The sequence below is a fragment of the Apostichopus japonicus genome, chromosome 2 (genome assembly GCF_037975245.1).
Source record: "Apostichopus japonicus isolate 1M-3 chromosome 2, ASM3797524v1, whole genome shotgun sequence".
Lineage (NCBI taxonomy): Eukaryota > Metazoa > Echinodermata > Holothuroidea > Aspidochirotida > Stichopodidae > Apostichopus > Apostichopus japonicus.
This window is the reverse complement of record NC_092562.1, coordinates 26246759-26268440: the sequence shown is the minus strand read 5'-3', so window position 1 is coordinate 26268440 and position 21682 is coordinate 26246759. Positions and strand designations below refer to the sequence as shown.

The 21682-nt window shown below is 38.3% G+C and overlaps 1 protein-coding gene across 2 annotated transcripts; it reads left to right on the top strand.

Moving 5' to 3' along the window:
* The first annotated feature begins 1387 nt into the window (after positions 1-1387).
* LOC139984263 (uncharacterized) lies at positions 1388-20523 on the top strand. Of its 2 annotated transcripts, XM_071998109.1 has the most exons (5): positions 1690-1831; positions 9835-9946; positions 10852-13180; positions 17335-17446; positions 18376-20523. In XM_071998109.1, the coding sequence occupies exons 3-5, from the start codon at positions 12999-13001 to the stop codon at positions 18907-18909; spliced, it is 828 nt and encodes a 275-aa protein (XP_071854210.1). In that variant the 5' UTR covers positions 1690-1831; positions 9835-9946; positions 10852-12998; the 3' UTR covers positions 18910-20523. The 2 variants fall into 2 exon arrangements, with proteins under 2 accessions (XP_071854202.1, XP_071854210.1); XM_071998101.1 differs by lacking the exons at positions 17335-17446; positions 18376-20523 and having other exon boundaries at positions 1388-1831; positions 10852-12077.
* The last annotated feature ends 1159 nt before the right edge of the window (positions 20524-21682 follow it).

The window sequence follows — 21682 nt, the reverse complement described above, 5'->3', positions numbered from 1 at the left end:
AGAAGAGGTCTTAAATCACAACGAATAGAAAATATGGAAAAATAATTGATTAATTGAGGAGTGGGGGGAGTGGGGGGGACACTATACTATCTAAGCGGAGCGCCACCATTGGTTGGCGCGTAGCGTACCAGAAAATTTTGGGTACATAAGACCCCCTAGATCGCAGGAGACGGCCTTCCTGAGTCGTTTTTAGTTACATCAGAACCAGATCTGTGAGGAGAAATTTTGTCTCACAAAACTAAATTCCGACAGAAAGTACTGGTAGAAAGATGCCGTTCTGACACCAAGGGAGACGAATTACACAGCATCCATCTCAAACGAAATATTGAAAAAGTGGCGCCGTCACCTCCGGGATGAGTGGAGTGGTATATATAATACATGCATGTAGGTGCGAGACGTCAGTTGTTATGTGCCCAGGTACTTTAATAATAATAATCAAAAAAAGGCACCGCGCGCAGAGCATGTGTAGCGCCTAGCCGGCACTCAACAATAAAGATCTACCATATCCGGCGAATACATGTAGCCTTAATTACTTAACCCCTACACCCCTATTCGTCCGTCCAGTCCAAGGGACTGGAGGTAGTGATATGAACATAGTAACTCATCACAGGCTTACCTAATCCCTTGGAACCCATACAAACAACATGTGTGCAAGATTCAATACACTTTCGAATGGTCTCCCCCCCCCCCCCCGAACGAATTAAATGGGCAGATTTAGGATATTGGGAGAATGGGAGATAAATGACGGTGCAAGTGATAGATAGCAGGGGCCCAGGGAGTCCAGATTTCTTGACCTTAAATAGAAAATCGCGCATATGCATGTGATTTTTTTTAATAACTACTCTGAAAAGTGGGTGGGACAAATGATATGATATCCCCTCCACTTTTGAAAGTGGGGGGGACATGTCCCCCCCGTCCCCCACCTGTTGACGCCCATGATTTAAGAGCTGAAAACAAAAGACAGCAAAGGACACCCACCCTGTCTACCCCAATATGTATCCCAAATCTTTACAAAATCAAGCTACAGTGAACTAGAAAAAAACACATTTTAAGAAAAGTCACCCAGGAAAGAACCTAGGAACAAAAAAAAAAAAACAACGAACCGTCTGATCCGCTCTGAACCCAGTCCCCTTCCATCGAAACATCATCGCCGGATGTGTATAAGGGGAACATAATGCTACACATCATCTTAGCCAAAAGGCCGAGAAATACATTATACTGTTGTAATAAAACTACACCATGGCAAAATCATACTCTGGTACAGATGCCCAGTGAACCGTACGAGTCCTACCTTTTTCAATGAAAACAAAAGTAATAAAGGACTTCAACGATGACACGTCAGAACCGGCATATAATAGCTTTGTCAAATACTGTGTGAAATTTTGTGTTGTTCATGTCAGCTGTTCTGAAGAAAATTACAGCAGTATATGCATACTATATGATGGCACTGGAGTCGACACCATGCTATAACTACTGTAACAACGGTCAGAGCAAGAGTTTACGCATAGTTCTTTGTGGTACCGAAGGCTACACTAGATACAGATATGGCGCACCAAAGTGAGATACCGTTGAATCGAATTTTTCTGTGGTCTTGCCCAAGGAGTTTATCAACCGCTTTCGAAAAATGTGTAACACATATGGAGGGTGCTATGGTCTGGCACGAGCCATATACCTCAATTTACTTTAATCGTGTATTCCAAAATCCGGAGACTTTCGTCAAATTTCCCAGGATGAAGGCTTTTGTGAGTCAGTTTCAGAAAGCTGTGAAAATGTTTGATTCTGTGAAAGACCAATACGAAGGTGGGAATTTGGAGAGAGCAGAAAACTTTACGTAAGTCGCTGAAAAAAGTGAGAATGCTTCACCTCCTTTACATTATATACTTCATATACGTAGTATAAGGGTAGTGGCTTCTAGCTTTCATTGAGTTGGCTGGAAAGTAGTTCACCTTGTTCACGAGGCACCTTTAATACATAAATTCAATGCCATGCATAGTATAGGCTATCTCTAGTTTAGTATGGAAACAGAAACATTTGAATTTTCAGCCTCTTAAATTGTCATGAAGATAATAACTCACGTATAAACGTGTTGGGAAAATGGTTGTGCTTGGTTTATTCTTAAGATAAAATTGAGTAGTTACTTAGAGGAGATTATCCAGCTTGGGTTAATATAGTAATAATATATTGAGCATTATTATATACACAAATTCCTTTCAAAATCTAGATATACGGAAAGAGGACAGGGCAGCGTTGTATTCAGTTGAAGGGGTGTGGGGGGGGGGGGGGCTGCGTTAGATGCATTGCGTGCCTTACAGTTTCTTCTTTGGAAACTGTTTTTTATAAGTTATAACTGTTGGAAAAAAAAAACATATTTGCTCGCATCCATGCGGATGACGTAATATACTTTACATGAGCCTGACTGCCCAGCTAACATCATATGCATACTTGGATCCTAACCAATAATCCAGGGGCATATCCAGGATTTTCTAACCCGGGGGGCGCGAATTACTATCTAAGCGGAGCGCCACCATCGGTTGGCGCGCAAGAAAATTTTGGGTTTTGATACCACCCAGATCACCGGAAATGACACTTCTCGGGCTTGATAATGACCAACCAGATGTACACTTTTGCCTGAGAACCAAGTATTTCCCAACAGTTTTTTTTTCCACGTGCCCCCTGTGCCCCCCCCCCGGTTCCGCCGCCCTTGGAAAAACCTCCTTGAACCCCTAACAGACCGGTCAATATTGCACGAGTAGAAGAATGTGGGTCAGAAATTTTCAAAAATTCAGATACAGTTAATTTCTTGGTGTACAAATATTAAAACCTCTTATAACGGCTATTATAAAACTTGGTTGAAGGAAATGAAAATATAGCAGATATTTCCGAAACCGAACACTACACACATAGACGTAGGAGGCGGGCCTGGTGGCTGCAGCCCCTAACTCGCCATTACTAATGTAAAAGAGAGTTTTAACATAATTGGACCTCCATGATTTTCTCCATCTACATAACACATTTCGTTGTTTACATTAGCATCCCGCGGTATACTGAGCAACTTTCACGGACTGTACGGTTATACACGATGGCATGTGATGCAATAACCGATGCTTGCTTATATGATATTGACATTAACATGTTGGACGCGCGCGGAGCGCGCGAAAATTGTTGGTTATTTTTTTCGGGCAAGTCGGACAATTTTGAGGCTGTTCATCCTGGAACGCCATTTTCATGCTCACTGATATGATGTGATATCTGCTGTTTGCTTTACAAATTCGAACAGGCGCGTAGCGAGGAATTTGCCAAGGAAAGCGCGAAGCCTGTAGGCAAATTATCTAAGCGTAGCGCCCCCATAAGTTGGCGCGAAGCGTATAAGAAAATTTTGGCCGAAAATGCCTCCCAGATCGCTGGAAATGGCACTACCCAGGACCATTTGTTGGCGCGAAGCGTACAAGCAAATTTTGGCCGAAAATGCCTCCCAGATCGCTGGAAATGACACTTCCCAGGCCTTGTAAGTTGCATCTAAGCACTTTCTATTTTGAAATTACTAGCGATATCATAAAAAAAAAATATGCTGAAGGGGGGGGGCGGTCGCCCCCTTCCCAAAATTTGTCATGTTCCCCGACGACACGGTCGAGTTCGAGACCAGCCACAGTTGGTTTCATAGCACCGTTCTACAATTGTTTAAGGCGTATTTACACACACACGTGTTATGATAGGCCACATATAGTATATATAGATCATGAGTGAGAGAAGAAAAATGGAAACGTCAAAAATTGAGTTGTCGGTGTAAGGGGTAGGGTGAGGCCGGCACACGCCTCTTCCGAAATCCTTGATCCGTCACTGGCTACCCTGTGTATATAATAGGGATCAGCGTTGTAATAATGTCACTGTTCCTCTTTCTCTTCCCGGTGTCTTGGCGTTTTTCTTTAACTCCATCCTTTTCTCCTTTTTCTCTCTTTCTTCTTTTTTTTCCCCTTCCTTCTTCTCCTCCTCCTCTTTTCCCCCCTCTTTTTTCCTTTTTTCTTCTCTTTTTTTTCTCTCCTCTTTTTCTTACCCGGGGGGCGCGCGCCCCCAACGCCCCCCTGGATACGCACCTGTAATCATTAATCTCGCAAACTCGATGTGGGATTGGCGACAGCTTTTCTTGCTTCCCAAACGATCATATTTTTAAAATCATGAATCAGGGCAATAAAACCATAAAAGTAAGCGCACACGTAGGATAAGGTAAGTGTTTTCTAGCTTTCATTGAGTTCGCCGGAAAGTGGTACACCTTGTCCACGAGGTTCATTCAATACATAACTTCAATGCCGTGTAGGCTATCTCTAGTTAAGTGTGGAAACAGAAACGTTTGAATTTTCAGCGTCTTAAATTGTTATGAAGATAATGAACCACGTATACACGTTTCCTTGCTTCCCAAACGATTCATATTTTTAAATTCATGAATCAGGGCAATAAAACCGTAAAAGTAAGCGCACACACATATAAATTAGATAAGCGTCACTGGAAAGGAACACAAACGTTATTGGACCTGAAAGGTCAAAAAAGGAAGCAAAATTAAATCAAATGACCTTTGCTTGCACTGTTGGAAGTCACTTTTGTAATAAAAATAATCTCTTTGGCTTATTCTTGACCAAGGCTGGAGATAGAAGAGCCTCTCCCATGTGGTCTCAGATATCTACCTGCATGTTTGGAAGAGTTGCTCGTGTAAGCCATTGTGTGACCCTGATGAGAAGCTAACGAAATATGCTACCTTAGCTTTCAGTAACGTTATAGGATTACATAGATATTCCTATGAAAACGATAAGGAACTGAAACGTACTTTGTTTACCTGTTATTACACAAAACAAGATTCTTCACCACATTATTTGAATGCAGACATTCACTGTATCTCGTTAAAAGCACTTTCAGCAGCTGAACAGTTTTCTAAGAATAATTCATACATTATAATCTATGTGGACAGGTGGAGTTATTTAAAATCTTAAAAACAAATAAAGTAAAGTACAATCTTACAATCAATTTTTTGTTACCCCTTTGCAGGCCTCTGGGCAGGGGACTCTTACAGTATACAGTTTTAACCTTTAAAAGTGAACCAGTTTTGTGTGTGGGAATTGGTGTATAGATATATTCCACTTGGGGCTTATCTTGAGGGTATAGCTGGAGTACTGCTACATGCGTGTACTGAGGCCTGGCAGGTGGGGTCATGGGGGTCAAGTGAGAGGAGGGTTTCGTCCAGCCATGGGTTTAGAGGTTGGAATTTTAATGAGTTTTACTGGGGAAGTTAGAACAGTAGAAGTAGGCAATCTTTAGGATTTTAGGGTGTGTCTAGTAGTAGAAACCATACCTTCAGAGAGGAAGGAGTGTAGAAAAGATACCTTCAGAGAGGAAGGAGTATAGAAAAGATACCTTCAGAGAGGTAGGAGTGTAGTAAAGACACCTCCAGAGAGGAAGGAATTAATAAATTAAAGCATACAAAGAGCAAGAGAAAATTTTCCTGTCTATTTTTTAATGCCATTCTCGGCCTCGAGAACACTATGCAAACAGACTCGTAACTCTGACAGAAGTTTCGTTCTCAGCCTTGTTGTAGGAGGTAATTCTAGACTTGGCATTTTAATATGCCGTTTGTGAGATAGCATTGCCAGATATGAACTCCCTATATGTTTGAGGTAGCTCTCCTGAAATATATACTATTTTTAGCATTCAAGTGATTTCTGGATACCCGTTATCATGGTAACTTTCAACGGGAGGGTTTGAGCTTTTGTCTATCTGCTGACCCCGCCCACACGGAATATTTATATGTTTCTTCACCTGTTTGAACTTGGTCGATTACACCTGGACAGTAAAGCGTGAACTATGAGAATCTCCCAATGGAATTGTGGGCGTGCCTGGTAAATGAAGAAGTCACAGCAGAAGGTGCTTGACTGGTCTAGACTAGCTCCTGTTTGGCAGCCTGAAGCAGGCGGTTGATAAATATACAATGTTTTATCAAACTTGACCTCTGTAACAGTGACTCGTGTTTTCTTTCTTAAGGTCGCAAAAACACATTAGATATGTAACTCCATGATAAAATCTACATTCTTGCTTGAGTTTGTAGAAAGCGAAATCTACATTCCCGTAGTTAACACATCTGTAGGCCGGTACTATCATTTTTAGAACATTATATGAACTAAGTGGCACTAAACTTCTCATACGGTTTCATCCGTACCATAGATAACTTAGTCTGAAGTTGCGGTTTAAAGCAGTATGTTCTGTCCCCATTTCATGAAGTAAATGTCCATGTAATGTTCAAATTCGTAAGTTATGGAGTAAGTACGCAAAAAAAATAATAATATTGAATATTGAATTTACTCTTTACGCAGTAATTACTGTGCCACCTGTAACACATGTTACCGTGTTGCGAACACAGCGCAGTAGTTACTGACGCACGGTTGTGGAACATGAACAGTAGTTACTGTTCTAGCTATGAGTATCGGGTGCACCGTCGGGTGTCCAAGGATGATGAAAAAAGGACGCAACGCGAGATGATCATGTTCTCTAATATATTAGGCTTCTTCTCTCTACTGCTACCAGGATGTGAGTTCACACAGAAACAAACACTCTTTAAGTTGTGATAACGTCTGACCCTCATTATGACTAACTGTTATCTTACCAGGAAATACACCAGTGAGAGGAGGTGAGAAACAGGACTAATTTATTGTGTCGCTAGGGGTGTTTAATATACATGTGATACAAGAAGATAGATATCAAAAATAGCATCGTTGAACACTACAACTTCTGTCTCGAATAGACCAGTTGGCAGTCGAAGCCCTTTCAACGTTGTCATTTCATGTAACGATTGAGGAACACACAAGCCAACCGCCCTTTGACAGCGATCTATAGCATATGAATGAAGGCATTCCTCGTGAATAATGTTAACTTACTGTAGCACTTAGCTTTAAGACTAAATATGTGCTGGTTACGCAACCACGAGATACATTAGATCAAGGGAAGCGGGGTTCAAATCTGTGATGAGTCGCCTGCCTTTGAGAAGATATTATGACACAGTATATTAAAATGAGGACAAACGCAACGCTCTATCGTAATCCGCAGGGTAAATATATATTCACCATACGGTAAAAGTGAATTACGATATGCAAAATGAAAATATATAAAATACAAGTAAGTTAAAACATAATTAAAACATGACAGTCAACATGGCCTAACACTAATGGCCTACTAAGCTAATACCTCGGTAGTCGCTCATCTCGTCTAGTATATTATATGGTTGGTCCCTCAGTCCACGAATAACGTCTATTAGTGGGGGTACATCATGCGTCCTTGGTTACCCGGACCAGGAGTGGGGGTTCCGGCGTCTAAGGTAGCCGTCTACGAGGACATCTATAATTACGGTCTCTCGATAGGTGAAACTACATCAAAGTTCTACATGTATAAAAGCTGTGTAGAAATTAATTTCTAATGAAACTGGAACAGTTTGGTACAGCCAGGTGCATGGCAGCTTGGAGTGTCTTGGTGAATGGTCACCATGCAATGCCAACACAATGAAAATAAACTAAACAAGGGACAAGGGGATTAACGATCTCCCACACTAAACAACAATTACTAAACAATTAAAATAAGTATGAACATATGCGATAATATACAACAAAGATAATCAGTAAGGGTGACACAACAATAATGAAATAGTATAAGCAAATGTCAACCTGATCACCTAATAAAGAGTGAAATATATGATGCACTCATCATGCCTGGTCGGCATGACAACAAGTAAACTACAAAGTATTAAAATAAAGAGAACCTTCCGAGACGTAGACACTAATATGCACAACTGGTTGCTAAACATACAACAACTTGCCTATGTTACTCATACCGCAATAACACAGTGCTCCATAAATAAGTGAAACTGTCTATCCCTATTTGGCATAGCAGTATAAACTAGGAATGTCGTAGGTTAACAAATATATAACTAGAAGCTGGTTGCTCTAATTCCACTACGAACAATATCCAAACAGAGGCGAGTGATTAACTCCAAAATCAATACAACCTCCATGACTTACGTGAAGTCTACAAGTATAAAATAATGTACTACTGGGGAAATCCCTCAGCTAGTAATAATAGCAACAACAGTAGTATACTAACTATGTACTTCAACCCATGCAACTCTACTAACTTAGACCACAGGTTGCCATGGCAACTGACACCTTTTGTTAGGCTGCAGGTACCTAAGCGTCCCCTGGGACTAAGAGCAGGCTATAAAACGGAGACTATGTCACCTAGCTTATCTGCTGTAAATATCTGGTCAGATGGAGTCTGTACCAGTGGAGGGTGACTCACAGGGCTAAATACATGCTAATACTTTAATCTCTGATAAACAACAACAACAGTGTCTCGATTCACGAAAATAGTCAATATGCCTACTAACATATTGCTACAACTCTTTCAAATATAAAAGTTAACAGAAGTTCAGCTGTTCCTATCACCATGGCAACTAGTAAAAGTGTAGCATTGCATCATGGGATCTAAACATAGCTCGAATAGCGGAAACTAAGTACAACTAGATACGAATATGAGTACATTACAGTAACGGGTAATGCTAGACGTATCGCAAGAGTACATAATAACTAAATATATATACCAAATGTGGATTCTCGCTAGAACAAATAACCTAAGTACTTTCAATACTCTTACATTAACTAAATGTAGGTTAGATCATAACAATACACAAGATGGCAAAGGTTGAGGGCATTATAAGTGCCATAATCAACCGTAATAACATACTATAAAACAACAGTAACAATAATAATGGTTTCACCTGTAGACTCTCTATAGCCATTACAGGTACAAAACGTTTAATTAATAATTAAAGTCTGTGTGCATGTAGCCATCACAGGAACAACATAATAAATACAGTTTGTGTGCATGTAGCCATCACAGGAACAACATAATAAATACAGTTTGTGTGCATGTAGCCATCACAGGAACAACATAATAAATACAGTCTGTGTGCATGTAGCCATCACAGGATAAATGTAGTAAATAGTAAATACAACACAATTACACTTAATGGGGCTGCTAAATATTCTGTGTGCACATTGCCAGCACAGAACTAACATGAATACATTTGCAAGTAAAATACACTATGTATGCACAATGAAAATGAACAAGCTACTGAGGGGTCTGGGGCAAAGTCAAAAGATGAACTCTTACCTGTGTAGAAATTAATGAAATTAATTTCTAATGAAACTGGAACAGTTTGGTACAGCCAGGTGCATGGCAGCTTGGAGTGTCTTGGAGAATGGTAGAGTTGCTTGCAAACTTAGCTGTTTTAAGCCATTCTTAGAACAAAGGGAAGGTTGTTATCCCACCCTACCAGACAAGATTTTACTTAGACTGGCTACCAATACTCCAGGAAGTAGACAAACTGTCTTCCCACATCTTTAACTTACTCCACCAGAGATTCCAGAGAGAGTGAACATGCTTAGTATTACTACTCTTAAGGGAGAAATAAGGCAAGGCCTGGTCTTTTAATGTAGGGAATGACAGATAAATGGTCACTAGCTTAGTGTAACCTTGGAGTAACCTTAGTGTGAAACCAGACCACACAGGGGCTTAATGGTCCTTCTAGCAGGTGTGAGTGTTACCAGAAAATACCACAAATAGGGAAAGGAAAGGAAAATGGAAAAAATAAAAGTGAAGGGGAAGGGTATTTTATACAGGGGGACAAAACTATGGACACTACTATTGGGAAATATTAGGGGTGCTACATTACGAAACAATCAACACTGGTCGATTATCCCTGATATTTTTGTTCTTATAATGTTTCTTCTTCATTGTGATTTGCAGTTACGAGTATATAAAAGAACAGTTGGAGAAACCCTTGGATGAAGGCGAGAAATTTCTACTGATCAAAGATATGGCATTTGGCATTGATGGGAATTACGGTTTACTGCCAAAGGTAACCAATGATAAACCTAAAGAAATAGATTTTAGAATTCTTCCTGTCTTTTTCTATTGTTACTTCACTCCCAACCTTTACATCGTTAGCCGTTACACCGTTCGATTGATATATAATCCTCAGAGGTACACATCTCATACCGAACCGTTTGGTTATATTACCGAAAGGACGACCAATCTGAATACTCGCCATACATTCAGCAAGTTTAAACAGTCTAAGTTCTACCAATTTTGCATACAGTACCCACGTGATCTTTGTCGTTTTTCTCTCACCAATATATAAAATCTGTCAGTTTTGCCCGTTGAATTTCGTAACGCCAAAGAAAGTTCTTCTATTTTTACGGTTTCGAAGACTTTGGTCTCTGTTAATCCCGAGTGGTAACTAATATTTGTCACTCATATTCATTTATGTGTGAAACATATCCTATTTCTTGAATTTCGTTTGTTTTCTAGTTTAATATATTAAATTATATGTATGTTCTTCTACGTTTCAAATTAATGTGAAAATATACTGTGCAAACTGCGTTGTAACTAGTCAAGACAATTATTACAATCAATTCATATGTAAAGTAACTAGAATATTTTCAATTACTTGAACAAATTCAGGAAAGTCACGGGTATTGACTCGACTGGACCTTTAACTGAAATGACTCGTTTGGCCATACGTATTTGACCCCTAGGTCATCAAGTTACTCAAAATATTATCGGCAACGTATCAAATCACCTTGAAGCAACATGTTTTTCGTTTATTGGTAGATTTGCGAAAAAATCGTTATTCCAGTTACTTAAAACTTGTTCACAGTTCTTAAAGAAGTAGTAAAGTATCATAATCAACCGTGCTAGTCGCTGACCTTATTTTTCTTTTTTAAGTTCTTTGTTGTATTGTTTTTTTTTTTTCAATGTCAGGGGCCATTCAGACATACTTTTCTGATTCGTCATCCAAACCGTACATCACTCTCGGGAAGAAAGCTTTTAGCTAATATTTACGACTACGAAGGGGATTTGGATAAATTTGTCGAAATGCAAAAAGGACATCCGTTCATGTCGTGGGATATGCTCTCCGTGGACCCACTGTTCAACCTGTACAAGTATGTCAAGGAAAACATCGACCCAAATCCAGTGGTGATAGATGCAGACGATCTTCAAAACCACCCGGATAAAATCCTCAAAAAATACTGCGAATCGGTTGGCATCCCATGGGACGACAAGTACCTTACGTGGAACGCCAGCGATGAGTTTTTAAAATACATGCACGGTGCCGTTGAACAGATCATTTGGGGCAAGAATCAAGGTGTCTACGAAAGGGCCTTTGAATCGACCCAATTTTTCCCTTCAGATGGAAAACCGCCGATTGAAATTCCTGAAGTATGTAGAATGTATGCGGATGAGTTTCGAGAGGGTTACAAGGTCATGTATGAAAACAGACTAAAGCCAGAATAAAGATTACTGTATTCCATCAGTTGAATTTCGTATACTGCTTGAAATATGGTAATAGATCATAACATAAGAAATTAAATTAAATTAAAGGTGAAATTCGGGCGTAATATTACTGCGGCACGCCTTTTGTACATTGAAACAGTTTTCCGAAGACTAAAATAAACGGAAACGTTATATAGCATGTGTACTCATCGGTAGTTAACGTTCATTGCCCTTTTCGTGAAATAACAGACAGTTTTGAAGGTGAAGGTACCTTTATAAAGTAAATTAAATATTAGTTATACAATACAGGTGAACGCAATTTTAATATGCATAACCTTAAGTAAGAATTTTCTGTACTTAATTATAGATTTAATGACTGAACACCCGTTACTTAATTAATGCACAATTACACTTTACAAAATTTTGTATCATTTACCAGACATCGGGACACTGTCAATTTGTATAAGCATTGTAAAGGTTTTACCCAACATTTTGTGGGTCGTATTCTCGTTAGATGATGTAAGTGCCTACGTTTACGCATAGTATATCTAATTAGTCATGTAGGTTGTTAGAAATATTACATTTTATATAAATGCATGTGTTTATTGCATGAAAACTGTTTGCTGTCTGTGATCAAATTAAAGTGACATTCACAAGTATCGCAAATATACAGAGTTGGAATACATATCTAATTAACCGCATAGATAATTACATCCCCAGGTATCCACGAGCCTGTTATATTACCAAATAATGAAAATTAAGTTTACAAGAAGGATGGGGTAACCCAAACCAAACGATTGATAAAGCAAGTCTAAATGTCGAAGAGATCATATTTCATATTAGATATTTCATAGATTAGATTTATCACTGTTATACTACAGACGGAACAAACTACACGCATATCCCAAGTTGACATCGTTTTATACTTTACTGTTATGACAAAGTAATAACTCATCCCGATTAAAGCATAACACTTTGCAATAGAGGAGTTGTTATTTCACCGAAAATAACGACGTGAATTCACTGCTTCAATGTACTTTGACAAACCGCGGTTAAATTCCGTCTCAGCGAAGGCGTCTTGGCTGCCGGTGATCTACCGTGAAAATACTTTCTTTTTCTAAAAAGCGGTTTATAGACATATATATAGCTATAGGAAGCCAAAAAGTTTAATAACGGAGAAACTGTCAAACAACTATGCTGCATTAGAGATAGGCTGGATCTCGAGTGGGATGCAATTATTATATTAGGTAAGTGATTTGAGGTAAAACAGCCAATGTTTGTTTTTTGCAGAGCTCGAAAGCTCTGCAAAACACAAACATTGGCTAAAAAACTCAACAATATGCTTTTCTTCTGACTTTTGTCAACGAAACACATGAGAACGGGCTATATTCTTGTATGTCTTTATTCTTAACGAATAAATGACGAACTGATATAAATTGATATGTATTTTTATATATACAACATGATAAATGATATGTAGGTCATAAGGTCAGCGGACAGACCAACGGGTGGTTTCGAAGAATCCTGGGAAGACTACATCAGAATACACAAACTTTATCAATATACTACAATAACTAACACCAGTCAAAGCAAGAGTTTACGCATAGTTCTTTGTGGTACCGAAAGCTGGTGCTATGGTCTGGCACGAGCCATATTGCTCAATTTACTTTAATCGTGTATTCCAAAATCCGGAGACTTTCGTCAAATTTCCCAGGATGAAGGCTTTAGGTAGTCAGTTTCAGAAAGCTGTGATACTGTTCGATTCTGTGAAAGACCAATACGAAGGTGGGAATTTGGAGAGAGCAGAAAACTTTACGTAAGTCGCTGAAGAAGAAAATTAGATTTACCTCCCTTAAATTATATACGTTATATACTTACTATAAGTGTAGTGGCTTCTAGCTTTCATTGAGTTGGCTGGAAAGTAGTTCAACTTGTCCATGGGTTAACTTTAATACATAATTTCAATGCCATGCATAGTATAGGCTATCTCTAGTTTAGGGTGGAAACAGAAACATTTTAATTTTCAGCGTCTTAAATTGTCATGAAGATAATGAACCACGTATACACGTTTCCTTGCTTCCCAAACGATTCACATTTTTAACTCATAAATCAGGGCAATAAAACAATAAAAGTAAGCACACACACATATAAATTAGATAAGCGTTACTGAAAAGGAACACAAAAGTTATTAGACCTGAAAGGTCAATGAAAGGAAGCAAACTTATATCAAATGTACTAGTATATACACATAGCTATTTCTTAAGCTAGAAAATGACCTACGATTGGAGAATTGAAGAAACACTGTCCGAAATCATAACTGCACATACGCACCAAAGTGAGGCTGAAGGCTGAAGATGGAAGAACCTCTTCCATATGGTCTCAAATATCTACCTGCATGTTTGGAAGAGTTGCTCGTGTAAGCCATCGTGGGACCCTGATGAGCAGCTAACGAAATATGCTACCTTAGCTTTCAGTAACGTTATAGGATTACATAGATATTCCTATATATATGAAACGATAAGGAACTGAAACGTACTTTGTTTGCATGTTATAACACAAAACAAGATTTTTCACCACATTATTTTGAATGCAGACATTCACTATATCTTGTTACGATAACTTGTTACGATAAAAGCACTTTCAGCAGCTGAACAGTTTTCTAAGAATAATTCATACACTATATTCTATGCAAACAGATTCGTAACTCTGACATACGTTTCGTCCTCAGCCTTGTTGTAGGAGGTAATTCTGGACTTGGCATTTTAATATGCCGTTTGTGTGATAGCATTACCAGATATGAACTCCCTATAATTATGTTTGAGCTAACTCTCCTGAAATATATACTATGTTTAGCTTTCTAGTGATATCTGGATACCCGTTTTCATGGTGACTCTCAGCGGGAGGGTTTAACCTTTAGTCTTCCTGCTGACCCTGCCCACACGGAAAATGTATGTTTCTTCACCTGTTTGAACTTGCTCGAATACACCTGGACAGTAAAACGTGAACTATGGAATTTTGCGCGTGCCTGGTAAATGAAGAGGTCACAGCAGGTGCTTGACCCGCCCAGGGTAGCTCTTGTTTGGCAGCCTGAAGCAGGCGAGTGATAAATATGTTTTATTAAACTTGACCTCCGTACAGTGACTCGTTTTTTCTTTCTTTAGTTCGCAGAAATACATCAGATATGTAACTCCATGATAAAATTTTCACTCTAGCTTGAGTTTGTAGAAAACGAAGTTGTCAAAATATACATTCCCGTAGTTTACACATCTTTAGGCCGGTACTGTCATTTTAGAACATTATATGAACAAGGTGGCACTAAATTTCTCATTAGGTTTCATACGTACCATAGATAACTTAGTCCCAAATTGCGGTTTAAAGCATTATGTTCTGTCCCCCATTTCATGAAGTAAATATCCATATAATGTTCAAATTCGTAAGTTATAGAGTTAGTACCGAAAAAGAAATTATAGATTGAATATTGAATTTATTCTCTGCAAGGATCCAATATTGTGAAGTAAAATAACGCAAATATCAATATTTGCAGAGATTTTAGAGATGGTTTAAATGCATGCTCAAGCACTGTCAATTAGCTTCCCGCCTAGCCTGTGATTTTTCAGAAAGCCAAAGAGCGTTGGTTACTTCTTTTATGTTCCAAGACAACCGACAGTAACTACTGTTCATGTTCCACAATCGTAAAATTAAACGAGACCATAGGTTGAAGTTTGATTGAGATTCTACTGAGACATTACACGAACGAAGGGATTACTTGAGATCGTATAATTGAGGATTAGCTTCAGTTTTTAAAGTTACCATATGCGATTGAACACCACGAACTTCTGGGAGGGAAAATTATGTGATAATAATCCTGCATGAGAATGCATTTGATGGGAGACAAGTAATCCCTTCGTTCGTGTAATGTCTCTGTAGAATCTCAATCAAACTTCAACCTATGGTCTCGTTTAATTTTACGATTCTACTTCCTCATTACACTTCACTACGGAATTACCTGAGATTTCAAAGCAGTGTTCAAGCGCATACGAACAGAAAGATTACCAACGAACAGAAATTCAAAGTTTGTATCTTTTTTAATTTGCTTGCTGAGCAACAGAAACATTTCTTTCCTTTTTAACAAGAACTGAGGTAATTCATTACCACTTGGTACAAAGGATAACATAACATTCCTACTTTCCATACTTTGGAAATCAAAAAATTCTCATTCCTGTGAATAAGTACTATGATCCTATCCTCCTCTTTAAGTGAGGAATATTCAAACATGGTTACATAACTTGAAGTTATCTTGAAGTATGTATATCAACTCATACCTATACATAACCCATCTGTAAAATTATACCACACGTTTTATGTAATGCATATAGTAGAACTACTTTTTATATCGTACATTTATGCATCCAAAACTGCCATTGCAAAAGTTTTGTTACTGACAATAGGTTTTTTTTTTGTAATACTGAGCAACGGTTCTTTTCGAGGCCCACCCTACTGTACGTTAAATATCATCTACAGGCAGATTTCTTGAATTTGCAGCGGAGGTAGAGGCTGCCCTGGTACTATGGGCTGCATATTGAACTACATCAACCCCAGCCTCCTCCATAACCATTTTAATCCATCGTGATAAAGTATTTCTCGTTACTGGCTTATGTGGTGGAACATAACTAATGAAAAGTTGCGATTCCGCTCCTCTTTATGAGGATGTGACGTTAATATAATGCTGAAGTACATGATAAACATCAAGTTTTATGTCAGCCTGGTATGATGCCAACACAACTCTTAATGGATTGGAACCAGGCCTTGACTGCTTTAATTTATTAGGTAAGAAGAAAACGTCAAAACGTCAATTTTCTGAATTTTGTCATCTTGTCGAGATGGTAGTAAGTGTGCAACTCGTCAATTTGCAGAAAATTGTTGCATTGACGAGATCCGTTATCTCGTCAAAACGTCAATTTTCTGAATTTTGTCACGTTACCATCTCGTCAACTCGTCAATTTGCAGATAATTGTCGTTTTGTCAAGTTGGTAACTCGTCAGTGCAATGTCCCTTCTACGCTTCCGTACGTAGCCGACACACTGCTGCGGTTATTTTATACTGCATGCGAGTTATCCTAACTTTTGTTCTAATCGTATTAGTAAATCCATTTGATTGAAACATTCTTCACGGACAGGTGAGTGTGTAAAAGTATCAAATAGATACAAAACAGATACACAAAAAGGGACCTTAGGTGGGGAGGGGGAACCTAGATTAGCATTATGGGTGGTTCCACGTCTAAATTAGGCTCCTTGTCCAGTCGCGCAATTCTTTGTCTTACATGGGAACGTATAACAGCTTTGCAGTAATTACTGTGCCACCTGTAACACATGTTACCGTGTTGCGAACACAGCGCAGTAGTTAGAGATGCACGGTTGTGGAACATGAACATTAGTTACTGTACTATCTATGAGTATCGGGTGTCCAAGGATGATGAAAAAAGGACGCATCGCGAGATGAGCATGTTCTCTACTATATTAGGCTTCTTCTCTCTACTGATACCAGGATGTGAGTGAACACAGAAAAAAACAACTCTCTAAGTAGTGATAACGTCTGACCGTTAATATGACTAACTGTTATCTTACCAGGAAATACACCAGTGAGAAGAGGTGAGAAACAGGACTAATTCATTGTGTCGCTAGGGGTGTTTAATAAACATGTGATACAAGAAGATAGATATCAAAAATAGCATCGGTGAACACTACAACTTCTGTCTCGAATAGACCAGTTGGCAGTGGAAGTCTTTTCAACGTTGTAATTTCATGTAACGATTGAGAAACACACAAGCCAACCGCCCTTTGACAGCGATCTACTATCACATGAATAAAGGCATTTCTCGTGAATAATGTTAACTTGCGAAACAATCAACACTGATCGATTGATCCTGATATTTTTGTCCTAATAATGTTTCTTCTTCATTGTGATTTGCAGTTACCAGTATATAAAAGAACAGTTGGAGAAACCCTTGGATGAAGGCGAGAAATTTCTACTGATCAAAGATATGGCATTTGGCATTGATGGGAATTACGGTTTACTGCCAAAGGTAACCAATGATAAAACTAGAGAAGTAGATTTTAGAACTCTTCATGTCTTTTCTTTTGTTCCTTCACTCGCACAAAGATATCGTTAGCTGTTATACCGTTCGGACTGTTCGATTGACATATAATCTAGAGAGGTACACATCTCATACCGAACTTTTTGGTTATATGACCAAAAGGACGCTCATTTTGGATACCAGTCATCAGACATTCAGCAAGTTTAAAGAGTCTAAGTTCTACCAATTTTGCATACAGTACGGTACCAACGTAATCTTTGTCGTTTACTCTAACCAATGTATAAAACCTGTCAGTTTTGCCTGTTGAACTTCGTGACGCTAAAAGAAAAGTTCTTTTTTTCCAGTTTCAAGGACTTTGGTCTCTGTTAGCCACGAGTGGTAACTAATATTTGTCACTCATATTCATTTAAGCGTAAAACATATGAGGGATAATATTAATTTTTGAATTTAGTTTGTTTTTCTATTTTAAGCTATTAGGTTATATGTATGCAGACTTCTACGTTTCAAATGAATGTGAAAATATACTGTGCAAACTGCATTGTAAAGAGCCATGACAAGTTTTACAATCAATGCAAATGTATATAAAGTGACTGGAATATTTTCAATTACTTGAACAGCTTCAGGAAAGTCACAGGTATTGACTCGATCGGACCTTTAAATGAAATGACTCATTAGACATCTACTTATTGGACCCGTAGGTCATCAAGTTACTCAAAAGAATATCGGAAACGTATCAAATCACCTTGAAGCGACATGTTTTTCGTTTATTAGTAGACTTGCGAAGAATTCGTTATTCCATTTACTTAAAATGTTCACAGTTCTTTAAGAAGTAGGGAAGGGAAGTATCATGATAGACGGTGCTAGTAGTTGCCCTTATTTTGTTACGTTAGTTATTTGATGTTGTTTTTTATCTTCAGGGGCCGTTCAGACATACCTTTCTTATTCGTCATCCAAACCGTACAGCACTTTCGGTGAGAAAACTTTTAGCTAAACTTTTCGACTACGAAGGGGATTTGGATAAATTTGTCGAAATGCAAAAAGGACATCCGTTCATGTCGTGGGATATGCTCTCCGTGGATCCACTTTTCATCTTGTACAAGTATGTCAAGATAAACATCGACCCAAATCCAGTGGTGATAGACGCAGACGATCTTCAAAACCATCCGGATAAAATCCTCAAAAAATACTGCGAAACGGTTGGCATCCAATGGGACGACAAGTACCTTACGTGGAACGCCATCGATGAGTTTTTAAAATACATGCACGGTGCCGTTGAACAGATCATTTGGGGCAAGAATCAAGGTAGCTACGAAAGGGCCTTTGAATCGACCCAATTTTTCCCTTCAGATGGAAAACCGCCGATTGAAATTCCTGAAGTATGTAGAATGTATGCGGATGAGTTTCGAGAGGGTTACAAGGTCATGTATGAAAACAAACTAAAGCCAGAATAAAGACTACTGTATTCCATCAGTTGAATTTCGTATACTGCTTGAAATATGGTTATAGATCATAACATAGGAAATTAAAGGTGAAATTCTGACGTAATATTACGGCGGCACGCCGTTTGTACATTGAAACAGTTTTCCGAAGGCTAAAATAAAGGGAAACGTTATATAGCATGTGTACTCATCGGTAGTTAACGTTCATTGCCCTTTTCGTGAAATAACAGAACGTTTTGAAGGTGAAAGTACCTTTATACAGCAAATTAACTAATAGTTGCACAAAACAGGTGAACGCAATTTTAATATGCATAACCCTTAAGTAAGAATATTCTGTATTTAATTATAGATATAATGACTGAACACCCGTTACTTAATTAATGCACAATTATACTTTACAAAAGTTTGTATCATTTACCACACATCGGGACACTGTCAATTTGTATATGCATTGTAAAGGTGTTACCCAACATTTTGTGAGTCGTATTCTCGTTAGATGATGTAAGTGCCTACGTTTACGCATAGTGTTTCTAATTAGTCATGTAGGTTGTTAGAAATATTACATATGATATGAATGCATGTATTTATTGCATGAAAACTGTTTGCTGTCTGTGATCAAATTAAAGTGACATTCACAAGTATCGCAAATATACAGAGTTGGAATACATATCTAATTAACCGCATAGATAATTACATCCCCAGGTATCCACGAGCCTGTTATATTACCAAAGAATGAAAATTAAGTATACAAGAAGGATGGGGTAACTCAAGCCAAACGATTGATATAGCAAGTCTAAATGTCGAAGAGATCATATTTCATATTATATATTTCATAGATTAGATTTATCACTGTTACACTACAGACGGAACAAACTACACGCATATCCCACGCTGGCATCGTTTTATACTTTACTGTTATGACAAAGTAAAAACTCATCCCGATTAAAGCATAACACTTTGCAATAGAGGAGATGTTATTTCACCGAAAATAACGACGTGAATTCACTGCTTCAATGTATTTGTCAAACCGCGGTTAAGTTCCGTCTCAGCGCAGGCGTCTTGACTGCCGGTGATCTACCGTAAAATACTTTCTGTTTTTAAAAAGCGGTTTATAGACATATATAGCTATAGGAAGCCAAACAGTTTAATAACGGAAAAAACTGTCAAACAACTATGGTGCATTAGAGATAGGCTGGATCTCGAGTGCGATACAATTATCAAATTAGGCAAGTGATTTCAGGTAAAACAGCCAATGTTTGTTTTTTGCAGAGCTCGAAAGCTCTGCAAAAAAACAAACATTGGCTAAAGAACTCAACAATATGCCTTTCTTCTGACTTTCGTCAACGAAACACATGAGAACGGGCTGTATTCTTGTGTCTTTATTCTCAACGAATAAATGCCGAACTGATCTAAATTGATATATATTTTTGTATATACAACATGATAAATGATATGTAGGTCATAAGGTCAGCGGACTGCGAACGGGGTGGTTTCGAAGAATCCTGGGAAGACTACATCAGAAAACACAAACTTTATCAATATAATACAATAACTAACACCGGTCAAAGCAAGAGATTACGCATCCTTCTTTGTGGTACCAAAAGCTACACTTATACAGATATGGCGCACCAAAGTGAGATAACGTTGAATCGTATTTTCTGTGGTCTTGCCCAGGGAGTTTATCAACCGCTTTTGAAAAATGTGTCACACAAATGGAGGGTGCCATGGTCTGGCTCGAGCCATATACCACAATTTACTTTAATCGTGTATTGCAAAATCCAGAGACTTTCGTCAAATTTCCCAGGATGAAGGCTTTTGTGAGTCAGTTTCAGAAAGTTGTGAAAATGTTCGATTCTGTGTAAGACCAATACGAAGATGGGAATTTGGTGAGAGCAGAAAACTTTATGTAAGTCGCTGAAGAAAAAAAAAAAAGATTTACCTCCCTTAAACTATATACGCTAGATACGTAGGATAAGGGTTATGGCTTCTAGCTTTCATTGAGTTGGCTGGAAAGTGGTCCACCTTGTCCACGAGATACCGTTAATACATAACTTCAACGCCGTGCTAGTAGTGTAGGCTATCTCTAGTTTAGTGTGGAAACAGAAACATTTTAATTTTCAGCGTCTTAAATTGTCATGAAGATAATGAACCACGTATACACGTTTCCTTGCTTCCCAAACGATTCACATTTTTAACTCATGAATCAGGGCAATAAAACCGTAAAAGTAAGCACACACACACATATAAATTAGATAAGCGTTACTGAAAAGGAACACAAAAGTTATTAGACCTGAAAGGTCAGTAAAAGGAAGCAAACTTATATCAAATGTACTAGTATATACACATAGCTATTTCTTAAGCTAGAAAATGACCTACGATTGAAGAATTGAAGAAACACACTGTCCGAAATCATAACTGCACATACGCACCAAAGTAAACATATTCTCAACAGGGAGCATTTACTTGGTCTAATACAGGTTGTCATATAAAGAAAGAGACCAGATATAACAACTCGTGTGCTTATCCCAGACTTTTGACCTTTACTTGCACTGTCCGCAGTCATTTTTTTACCATTTCCATTTAGCCAATAAGTCTCTTTTGCTTATTCTTGATCAAGGCTGGAGATGGAAGAGCCTTTTCCATATGGTCTCAGATATCTACCTGCATGTTTGGAAGAGTTGCTCGTATAAGCCATTGTTGGACCCTGATGAGCAGCTAACGAAATATGCTACCTTAGCTTTCAGTAAAGTTATAGGATTACATAGATATTCCTATATATATGAAA